Source organism: Spinacia oleracea, chromosome 1 (genome assembly GCF_020520425.1).
Source record: "Spinacia oleracea cultivar Varoflay chromosome 1, BTI_SOV_V1, whole genome shotgun sequence".
NCBI classification, from domain to species: domain Eukaryota; kingdom Viridiplantae; phylum Streptophyta; class Magnoliopsida; order Caryophyllales; family Amaranthaceae; genus Spinacia; species Spinacia oleracea.
The window spans coordinates 12,402,102-12,413,852 of NC_079487.1; the positions used below are offsets into that span (position 1 = coordinate 12,402,102).

The 11,751-nt window shown below is 39.3% G+C and overlaps 1 protein-coding gene across 1 annotated transcript; it reads left to right on the forward strand.

The window, feature by feature from the left end:
• The first annotated feature begins 283 nt into the window (after positions 1 to 283).
• Positions 284 to 1,872, forward strand: LOC110781144 (uncharacterized). Its single transcript, XM_056831721.1, has 4 exons — positions 284 to 659; positions 854 to 1,422; positions 1,516 to 1,594; positions 1,694 to 1,872. The coding sequence occupies exons 1-4, from the start codon at positions 284 to 286 to the stop codon at positions 1,870 to 1,872; spliced, it is 1,203 nt and encodes a 400-aa protein (XP_056687699.1).
• The last annotated feature ends 9,879 nt before the right edge of the window (positions 1,873 to 11,751 follow it).

The following is an 11,751-nucleotide window of genomic DNA, read 5'->3' on the forward strand; positions in this document are numbered from 1 at the left end:
TTTGCTTCATAATAACCAAAAATACATAGTACCTTTGGGCGATTCTAGTTAATTAAACCTAAGGCGGATCCGGACGTGCTGTGGACTTTCTACGGAGGGACGACACTTGGAGTCCTAAAGACTTGTTCTTGTTCGGTTCGGGCGCAGCAAGGGAGGGCACGCTACAAAGAGTATGCATCCTAAATTATGCTAATTGTTGTGCGGCAATTAATTTGGAATCCTGTCTTTAATGGTTTTTCCGCATGATTTATATTTAGTTATATGTATCATAACCTAACAAATGATGGATGTACCATTATCACAAGAACTCCCTGAATTGATCTCTTTTAGAGATGAGAATGGAGTAATGGTAAGAGAAAGCTTAGACTATGAATGGAGGCCTACTATGTACACTAAATGCAAGATGATTGGGCATGTGCATACTGCCTATAGACAAGGTAAACTTAAGAAGGTTTGGGTTAAAAAGTTAACCAAACAGATTCAGCCTCCAGTTACTGAGTATGTCACAAGTCCAGTTTTGGATCCAGAGGGTTTTCGGTCTCTAAGGCCAGTCAGGGTTAGAGCTTCACCAGGAGCTCCAGTTAGGACATCTAATGTCTTCCAGATATTAGAAACTACTCTGACTGGAGATGCAGGTTTGGAGGTTGAGAAAGGCAATGGTAATGAACAAGGGGGGAGTAATAATTGGAAGGGGGGGGGGGACTCTTCCCACCCTCATGGATAAAGTGCTAGCTTGGAATGTCAGGGGTTTAAACTCAATTCGGAAAGCAAAATGAAGTCAAGCATTTCATTCAGAAATATGAAGTGGGTTTAGTGGGACTCCTGGATTATAAGGTGAAGCTGTCTAATTTAGGTAAGCTTTACCAAAAATTCTTTGCGAATTGGTCTTTTACAAGTAATTCTAGTTATCATGCTGGTGGTAGAATTGTTGTAGTTTGGAAGGCTGGATGCTTTAATGTCAATATTGTAGCTGCTTCTGGTCAGTTTTTGCATTGCCATGTTACTCCTGTAAGTGGTATGCTTAGCTTCTATTGCACTTTCTTTTATGCTTATAATGATCCTATTATGAGACAAGAGTTATGGAGAGATTTGAGACTACTTAATACTCATGATCCCTGGTTATTGTGTGAAGATTTTAACTGTGTAATGGCTGTAGAGGAAAGGATTGGAGCTCCTGTGAGACAGTGTGACATTGTAGATATTAGTAGTTGTATGCATACTTGTGGTATGGAAGACATTAAGTGTGTTGGTAATTTCTATACATGGAACAATAAACATCAAGGTAGTAAAAGAGTTTTCTCAACAATATATAGAATTTTGGCAAATCAGGCTTGGCAAGGGTGTTACTCAACTGACGAAGTTTGCTTTATGCTTGAAGGTCACTTTGATCATTCTCCTGGTTTGTTAACAGTTTATTCTGGGGTCGATGGTGGGAGGAAACCATTCAAGTATTTTACAATGTGAAAAGCTTCTCCTGTGTTTTCTAACACAATCCATTCTGCTTGGAATACTCAGATTGTTGGGAGTAAAATGTTTACTCTGGTTAATAAATTGAAGAAGGTTAAGCTTGCACTTAAAGAGCTTAATAAAATTGGTTTTTAGATGTTCAAGCAGGTGATTTAAAGAGATTCTCATGAACTGGCCGAGGCTCAAAAGCCAATGCACAATAATCCTACAAATCAATGGTTAACAGCTGAAGAGTTAAGGGCTATTCAGGAATATAGCGCAAAACATAAAGCTTATTTGGACTTTTTGAGTCAGAAAGCTAAAGTGGCATGGCTTAAAGATGGAGATGAGAGCACTGCTCTCTTTTTCATCAAAGCATTAGAAGCAGGAATGTGCAGAATCAAATCTACACCATTCATGATATGAGAGGTGTGTGGAAGGATAAGCCATCTGATGTTTCAGAAGCTTTCCTGGACTATTATAAGTTGTTATTAGGAATTCTGCATGAGCCTAGTACTCCTGTTATTAAGCAGGTGGTACAGCTAGGGCCAATTTTCCCGGATCACCACAAAGAAATCTTGAATGCCCCTCACACTGCAAAGGAAGTAAACGCTAAGGCTGCATTATTTTCTATTCCAGGTGCTAAGGCACCTGGTCCTGGTGGTTTTGGCTCTCACTTCTATAAAGATACATAGCATATAGTTGGAGATGAAGTCATTGCAGTTGTCCTTGATATGCTACAACATAGCAGAATCTTGAAAGAGTTAAATCATACAATCATAACTCTAATCCCTATAACTAAGTGTCCAAAGGATGTGATTGACTTTAGACCAATCTCTTGTTGTAATACAATTTATAAGTGTATTACAAAGGTCTTGTGTGGGAGGCTTAGACAGGTGCTTCCTAATCTTATTCTTGAGAATCAAGGAGGATTTGTGCATGGTAGGTATATTGTGCACAATATCATGGTTGTTCAAGACCTGGTGAGGCAGTATGGGAGGAAGGGAGTTAAGCCTAGTTTCCTTATGAAGATTGATTTGCAAAAAGACTATGATACCGTTGATTGGAAATTTATTCAAGAAATGTTAGAATACTTGGAATTTCCTCAAACGTTTGTGGATAATGTCGTGGATTGTGTCACCACACCTATGTTCTTTCTGATGTTGAATGGTACTATACATGGGTTTTTTAAATCTAAGAGAGGCTTGAGGCAAGGAGATCCTATCCTCCCCCCCCCCCTCTTATTTGTTATATGTATGGAGTACCTATCCAGAATCCTGCATAGGATGAGTGACTTGCCTCTTTTTAGGTTTCATCCAAGGTGTAAAGAGATTAGGCTTACTCACCTTTGTTTTGCTGATGATCTGATATTATGCTGTAAAGGTGAGTACCCCTCTATTCACTTGTTATTGCAAGCATTCAAGTTATTTTCTAATTCAGCCGGTCTGAAGAAAAATCAACAGAAATCTTCTATTTTTTTGTCATGGTATGCAAGAAAGATAAATTCAAAGGGTAGTGGAGGTGTCTGGTTTCACTAGAAGTCTGCTACCTTTTAAGTATTTGGGAGTTCCAATCTGTTCTAAGAATATTTTAGTTGCATAATGTGGTCATTCAGTTGATAAAATGATAGCCAGGATCAATGTTTGCATATGTATTGGGATCAAATTTATGTGCTACCAAAAAGTGTTCTACATGAAATTGTGAAGATTTGTAGAGATTTTCTGTGGAGTGGGAAAGCATATAGTCAGAAACCTAGTAACATTGCTTGGGAGAAAACATGTTGTGGGAAGTAGGCTGGTGGTTTGAGTTTTAGAGATGTCCTTCTGTGGAATACTGTCACTATGGGGAAGTATGTGTGGGCACTTGTTATAAAATAGGATAATGTTTGGATTAAGTGGGTCACTTTTGTGTATTTGAATGATGGAGATTGGTGGGAGTACCATCCTAGTTCCTATGCTAGTTGGTAGTGGAAACAAATATGTAGAACAAAAGAATAGTTGAAACAACTGTTTACTGAAGCAGAATTGCGGGTAATGGTTCATTATTCTGTAAAACAAGTTTATGAGAAATTAGCTGGGACTAAGCCTAGAGTTCATTGGGAAAGAATGGTGTGGAATAGACTGAATACTTCCAAGTACAGATTTATTTATTGGCCGGCTATACAGTCTAGGCTTCATACTACATAAAAACTGGTAAGAATTGGTGTTAGTCAATCTGCTAGCTGTTGATTTGTAGACAAGGAGATGAAGATCATCCGCACTTATTCTTTCAATGCCCTTACAGTAGTAAGTGTATACAAACATGTAGGGGAATACAGTTAAACATAATAACATGTGCGGAAACAATCCCCAAAGCCAGGAAACATGTATAAAGCACAGATTAAGCAAACTTACATTCGAAGCGTATTTTCCACAATAATATGTCAACAAACACGAACAAAGAACTCCACTTTTCGTTCCTCTACTTGGTTCACCGACACGTTCAGATCCGTCTTGATTATCGTAGCTTAGACAATCGATCAAGAGATTTGCTTTTTGGGATGAACACACTTTGGAGGCACAGAGAGAATTAGGGTTCTCTGTTTTCTCCTAGGGTTGTGTGTATTGTGTTATGATTAGTTGGAAAGAGGTTAGAAGGTTATTTACATAACCTTACTAACCGACCAAGCCTTGAGGCAAGCCCGGTTAGCAAGCCCCGCGCGCCATCACACGGACACGCACAGCAAGCTGGGCCGTGGGCCGCGCTGCTGCTGCTGTGTCGTGGTCTCGGCCCGCACGCGCACAGCTCCTCGGCCATGGGCCTCTCTGCTGCGTTGCTTTGCTTGCTCACCTAGCGCGCGCGCCCATGGGCCTTGAGTGCTTCGTGCACTCGGCTCGTGGGCCGCTCCTCGTATTCGCGATTTAATATATTTCCGATATATTATTTATCGTTTCGTATACGACGAATCACCGTCGTACGATACGATTTATTCATCTCGCCTAGCTTACGAATATTCGCGATACGATATACGATTCCGATGCAAGGTCGTATCGTATAATACGTTTCCAACTTAATTCCCGAAAAGTTATTAAATGAATTTCCGATTCATTTTAATCCGGTGATCTGTTACGTGTCATTGGTGTGACCTTGTAGGTTCAGTCAAGAGTAAGTTGTGAGTTTAATATCCATTAGAACTCACTGATCGGAAGCATTGCTCCAGCTAGCTGTTCCGATCACTTGATCTCACTGAATTAATTGTTCGCAATTAATCTGAACCTTGTTATTAGACTTAATGCACCTTGGGTGAAGGACATATTTCCTTCAATCTCCCACTTGTCATTCAGACAAGTGTGCATCCACATTCCTTTGTCACTTAGTGTTACTTACTGAACATAAGGTAAGATCCAAGCCATCGTTATTAGGTCCAGAAGTGTTTCTCGGATTACAGAGTTCAACTGTCAAACTTTTGCAGAAGGTTAAGCCTAACCATTCTGAGCACGACCATGCATTTTACAGTATCTAACTCTCCGAGAGGCCTTGTTACACAATAACACCATATCCTATCAAAGATAGGAGGACAATCCATTCTTGCAATCTATGAACACTCACTTTGATTCATAGTATGCCCAATAACTGCTTTTATAGCCTCCTTTTACGGTGCGATATTTAGCTAGCATCAAAGCGAACTAATTCTCAAATGAGCAGTCATAATCGCTCATGTTCTGAGGAACGGTTTCTAATCACCATTAATGAGAACTACCTATGACATGACTTTAATCTCATAAAGTGTTCTCATGGTCAATACGATACAAGATCCAATAAGTATCTATGCAAAAGATTCTGACATCCAGTCACTCTAGTTCAAGAAACAGAACTAAGTAATCTACTTGCAATCTAATCTTCATTAGTCATTGGTCGTCCACCTTTCAATGACCTGAATTAGGGATCCTTTGTGACTTCAATATTCAAGTTAACTTATGGGTGTTTCTTTGTCGAAAAATCCATCTTGACATCCCATTTGAATGATTTGAATCACATGGACTTATCATTTAATTCTAAACCACAATTAAATGAATATGAAATAAATAAATTTCATAAATATTAAATGGTTAAACCAATTGTTTTAAACATAGATCTAACAGATGTTCTAAAACAATACTTAGAAAATCAAAGCCATTCTCCAACATGCTTGATTCCCATGGTTGCTACATGTGCGTTGTGTTTCACTTGTGGCAACGGTTTAGTCAATGGATCTGCGACGTTGTCGTAAGTTCCAACCTTGCAAATCTCGATTTCCTTTCTTTCAACGATCTCTCGAAGTATATGAAATCGCCGCAATACGTGCTTGGACTTCTGGTGGCTCCTAGGCTCCTTTTCCTAGGCAATGGCTCCGCTATTGTCGCAATACAAAGCCACCGGTCCTTTAATGGAGGGGACAACACCAAGTTCTTCGATGAACTTCCGAATCCAAACAGCTTCCTTTGCTGCTTCTGAGGCAGCAATGTACTCGGCTTCAGTTGTAGAATCCGCAATAGTGCTTTGCTTAGCACTTTTCCAGCTTACTGCTCCGCCATTGAGGCAGAACACAAACCCAGACTGTGATCTGAAATCATCTCTGTCAGTTTGAAAGCTTGCGTCCGTATAGCCCATAACAATGAACTCATCTGTACCACCATAAACAAGAAACTGATCCTTAGTCCTTTTCAGGTACTTTAGGATGTTCTTGGCAGCAGTCCAATGCGCCTCACCTGGTTCTGACTGGTACCTGCTCGTTGCACTGAGTGCGAACGAAACATCCGGCCTTGTACAAATCATAGCATACATGATGGATCCAATAGCCGAAGCGTATGGAATTCCACTCATCTTTCTACGCTCATCAGATGTTTTGGGACACTGATTCTTGCTTAGATATATGCCATGTGACATGGGTAGATGGCCTCTCTTGGCTTCCATCATATTGAACCTAGCTAGCACTTTGTCAATGTAAGTGCTTTGGCTTAGTCCAATCATCCTCTTAGATCTATCCCTATAGATCTTGATGCCCAATATGTATTGTGCCTCTCCTAAGTCCTTCATTGTGAAACACTTCCCGAGCCAAGTCTTTACAGACTCCAACATAGGAATGTCGTTTCCAATAAGCAGTATGTCGTCAACATACAAGACTAGGAATGCAATTTTACTCCCACTGACCTTCTTGTATACACAAGATTCGTCCTGATTCTTGATGAAGCCAAACTTATTGACTGCTTCATCAAATTGTTTATTCCAACTCCTTGATGCCTGCTTTAGTCCGTAGATGGACTTCTTAAGCTTGCATACCTTTCCTTGGTTCTTTTGATCGACAAAACCCTCCGGCTGTGTCATAAACACAGTCACTTCAAGAACACCATTCAAGAAGGCAGTTTTGACATCCATTTTCCATATTTCATAGTCATGAAAAGCGGCAATCGCAAGGATTATCCGAATAGACTTAAGCATCGCGACTGGAGAAAAGGTTTCATCGTAGTCAACGCCGTGAACTTGCATGTAACCTTTTGCTACCAATCTAGCCTTGTATATGTATACAATTCCATCTTTGTCTTTCTTCAACTTGAAGACCCATTTGCATCCGATAGGTGTGAACCCATCCGACAAATCAACCAAATCCCATACTTGATTTTCAGACATGGAGTCTATTTCAGATTGCATGGCCTCTAACCATTTAGTGGAGCTTGGGCTCATCATAGCTTTCTTGTAAGTCATAGGTTCATCACTATCCAATATGAGAACGTCTAAGTTTTCAGTCAAGAGGACGCCTGTCCATCTGTCCGGCTGAAAAATAGTTCTATTTGACCTACGAGGGGCAACAACGTTTTGAGGAACTACTCCCATTGGCTCTTCTAAAGACCTTGGAGGTTCATCAACCTGAACTGCTTCTAAAGAGTTCTGAGTTCGTTGTTCGTCTCGATTCTCTTCGAGGTCTATTATTCTCCCACTTGTCAATTTGGAAATATGATTTCTTCCAAAAAGACACCGTCACGAGCAACGAAAACCTTATTGTCTGACTTGTTGTAGAAATAATACCCCATAGTTTCTTTTGGATACCCAACGAAGAAACATTTGTCAGATTTAGGTTGTAGCTTGTCCGAAATTAATCGCTTGACATATGCTTCGCAACCCCAAATCTTAAGAAAAGACAACTTTGGAAGTTTCCCAGTCCATAATTCATATGGAGTCTTTTCAACAGCTTTTGACGGAGCACGATTCAGTGTGAGTGTTGCAGTTTGCAACGCATGTCCCCAGAACTGTAAAGGAAGTTCGGCGTGACCCATCATTGACCTGACCATATCGAGTAAGGTCCTGTTTCTCCGTTCCGACACTCCATTCCATTGAGGTGTCCCCGGAGCAGTCAATTCAAAAAGAATACCGCATTCTTTTAGATGGTCATCAAACTCGTGGCTAAGATATTCACCTCCTCGATCCGATCTTAGAGCTTTGATTTTCTTGCCATGTTGATTCTCTACTTCATTTTAAAATTCTCTGAATTTCTCAAACGATTCAGACTTGTGCTTCATTAAGTAAATATAGCCATATCTACTGAAGTCGTCCGTAAATGTTATGAAATAGCTGAACTCACCTCTAGCTTTCGTACTCATAGGCTCACATACGTCCGTATGTATTAGCCCTAGTAGTTCTCTTGCTCTTTCTCCCACCTTTGAGAAAGGTTGCTTTGTCATTTTGCCAAGTAAACAAGATTTGCATTGATCAATCTTCTCTAAGTCGAATGATTCTAGAATTCCTTTCCGTTGAAGTAATTCCATGCGCTTTATGTTTATATGGCCTAATCGACAATGCCACAGAAATGTGAGATTCGAATCACCAGTTTTAGCCTTTTTGGTATTTATGTTATAAATGTGTTTGCTCGTATCTAGCACATAAAGACCGTTTTCTTATTGTGCTGAACCATAAAACATTACATTCAAAGCAAAAGAACAACTATTGTCTTTAAATTGAAAACTAAAACCTTTAGAATCCAAACTTGAAACGGAAATGATGTTTCTGGTGATACTAGGAACATAGTAACAGTTTTCTAGTTCCAAAACAAACCGACTAGGCAAAGAAATAAAATAAGATCCTACGGCTAATGCAGCAATCCGTGCTCCATTTCACACGCGTAGATCCATCTCGCCTTTATCAAGCTTTCTACTTCTCCTTAGTCCCTGCGAATTGGAACACAAGTGTGAGCCACAACCAGTATCTAATACCCAAGAAGTAGAATTAGCAAGATTACAATGTATAACATATATACCTGAAGGAGAAGCAACGTTTCCGTCCTTCTTCTCTTCCTTTAGTTTGGGGCAATCTCGCTTGTAATGACCAATTTAATTACAATTGAAGCATTACGATGTAGAAGGAGAAGCATTCCTCTTCATCTTGCTCTTGGAAGGCGCCAGATGCCCTCCGGGAGTGGACGAAGATGCAGCCTTGCTTTTCTTCCCCTTGCCTACTTTCTTGAATTTAGTGCACCTCACATTCAAAGGGTCTTGATTGAACTTAAGGATTTTCTCGCATTTCACGAGTAATTCCACAAGTTCACAGAATGTGCTCTCTTTCTGATGAAAGAGATAGTGCATCTTAAAACCCTCATAATCCTTATGAAGAGAATTCAGCACTAGTGCAATAGCTATTGACTCTTTGATGGAACCACCAAGTCTCTCAAGTGTGAAAATTAATCCAGACATCATATCCACATGAGACCGAATTGATGTGTTCTTGTCCATCTTGACAGAGTAAATGCGCCTTTGTGCCTCCAGAAGTTCGATTTCTAGGCACGACTTGCGTGGGGTTATGAGCTTGAGATCGCTCATCGAATTAGCCAATTCGTCAACCCCATTGCCACCGGTTTAGCACAAGGGTCGAAAACCCGCACACTTATCCTCGAGGCTACTTAGGAAAGCTTGAGGTTCAAAAGTAATGAACCTCCCTCTCCAACTCTCAGGGATAGACTTAAGGATGAACTCCGTGACAAGGTACTTGTGAAGTGCCCAACTTCTGTACCTTTCAGGAGTCATGCCTCGCGCATCATAGCTAGGGAAAGTTTGTTCAATGACATAGTGTATGCCATTAACTTTCAAAACTTCGACAAGTTTCTCTTTCCATTCAAGAAAATTAGTCAAGTTTAACTCGACATCCAGAATTTCAGCTGATATGATTGTTGTTATGTTTGCGACCATTTTGATTACTACAATCGAAAAGAATTTGCAATAAATAACCATTCATACAATTCAATAACTTTGAAATAAAAGCAAAAACATGCAATCATTAAAGCTATTTAAACATTTCATTCATGCAAAAACATGATCCAAAATGAATGAAACGATTCCAAGACCCCAAAAGTTCTAAATCCTTAAGCAGCTTTAGCATGTCTTAAGTAGTTTAAGATTTGAGGTAAGCAAAACCTATTGCTAGTAATCTCCAAATTACTCTTGGTTAATAAATTAATGCCATAATTTATCCCATTGCCACAACTTAATGCCATTGTTGTTTGAGTTGTAACCACAATCAACGTGCTCCTTTAGGACGCCTTACCACCTAAGTCAACTAAAATAGCACCTCGCTTTAGCGTAAACCTACTATCTTAGATCCCTAGATTTTTGTAAGTGCTTGATTTGGAAGGCAATTTTTAAACTCAATATTACTTTGGACCTAGTTGTTTCTATGTTGGTTCGATTATTTAGTGAACTTAATCTAATCGATTCATAGGAAACAACCTGTTCATGCAAAGCATACATACATTCATACATTCACGCATAATATATATGTAGAAGTGCATAAATAAATGGTGATCTAGTATGGCCCAAAACTTCTTGTCTTGAAGCATCCAATCTTCATCACCTCCTTGTTAGCTTGGCATCGTCTTGAATCTTCGTTCAAATGCTAAATTAAAGTTCTAAACTTAGAAATGCTTGAAAATAATAAAATTACATCAAAATTTCCATGGTACGCAGACCATATTTAAAACTTTACATTCAAAGATAGAACGCTACGCAGACCGTATTTAACTATCCTAAATTGGCCATACTAGTCACTTGGAGTACCTGCATTACATAAAATATATATTCTATGCATTCACCCATTCGTGTGCTAAAACGAATGGCCCATGTAAATATGCAAGTATTTACGTGAATTAATTAAAATTCACGTTCACATAAACGCGTCCTAAAAGATTAATCAATTTCCAAATTATTAATCCTTAGACTTTATTCTAATTAAAATGAATTTAATTAAAATAATGCGACCTACGAAAATAATTATTTCATTTTAATTTCATTTAGTGGCTCCCACTCAAACCAATAATTATTCCGGATAATTAATTATGAAATATTAAATTAAAACTCGCGGCTTAGCCCAAGCAAATAAAATATTAAATTAAATATCCCGTTAGCCCAAATTAATGCAAATATACGAAGCCCAACGAAATAAACAATTTTCAACGAAAAAAATCCGATTACGTACTTGGACTTGGCTTGCGCCCAGCCCAATCCCTTGCGTGTGGCCCATGAGGTGCACGAGCAAGCTCGCACACCCCCAGGCCTTGGCGCGCGCGCGTGCCCGCAGCTGTCGCTGCCCCTGCGCTGCAACGTTGTGCCTTCGTGCGCTGGACGTCGCATGGCCTTGTGCCTTGCTTCGTCGCTGCCCCCGCAAGCAATGCCTGCCCCTTCCTCGCCCAGCGCGCACGAGGCACGCAGCACGCTTGCTGCTGCCCATGTCGCTGCAGCTCGGCCAATGCATAGCAGCCTGTATGGCTCGACGAGCCATACGTCCACCACACTTGTGTTCGTGCCTTTGGTCCGTGATACGGACAAACTTAATTAAAATAAATTTAATTTCACGAACTTGCGTTAATATTATTTTTCAAAAAGTTACACGATTTTTATTTTCGAAAAACAACGATTTTTAACGATTTAATAAACACCAACGACAATCCAATTTCGTAAAATTATTAAATCAAGGGCTAACAATATTCAAACTTTTAAGAACGAACAAATCAACATTAAAGTTTGAACTTTTAATTAATAAAATCTGAAGCTTTAAATCGTTCATTCATTTAAATTTCAGATTTTTAATAATTTGGTTTATGTGCGATTAAAATTAACGAAACCATTCAAAATTTTACTCCAATAACTTTTAAAATTAGCCACTGGCCCATGAAATTATATCCCCTTTCCCAATTAACCGAATTATTAAACCAAATTTAATTAAAATTCAATTAAGGTTTCAAATTTTACGAATTGGGGAAAGGCAAAATTAGGGTTTATACTTATCGGAAAAATCTGAAATTTTTAC

Bases quoted from the DNA above. Each gene is read 5' to 3' on its own strand.
- LOC110781144 (XM_056831721.1), top strand. From the start codon at position 284: ATGGATGTACCATTATCACAAGAACTCCCTGAATTGATCTCTTTTAGA. The intron at 660-853 runs GTAATGAACAAG...TGTCTAATTTAG, and splicing joins GGAGGTTGAGAAAGGCAATG to GTAAGCTTTACCAAAAATTC. The intron at 1,595-1,693 runs GTTTTTAGATGT...AATGGTTAACAG, and splicing joins TAAAGAGCTTAATAAAATTG to CTGAAGAGTTAAGGGCTATT.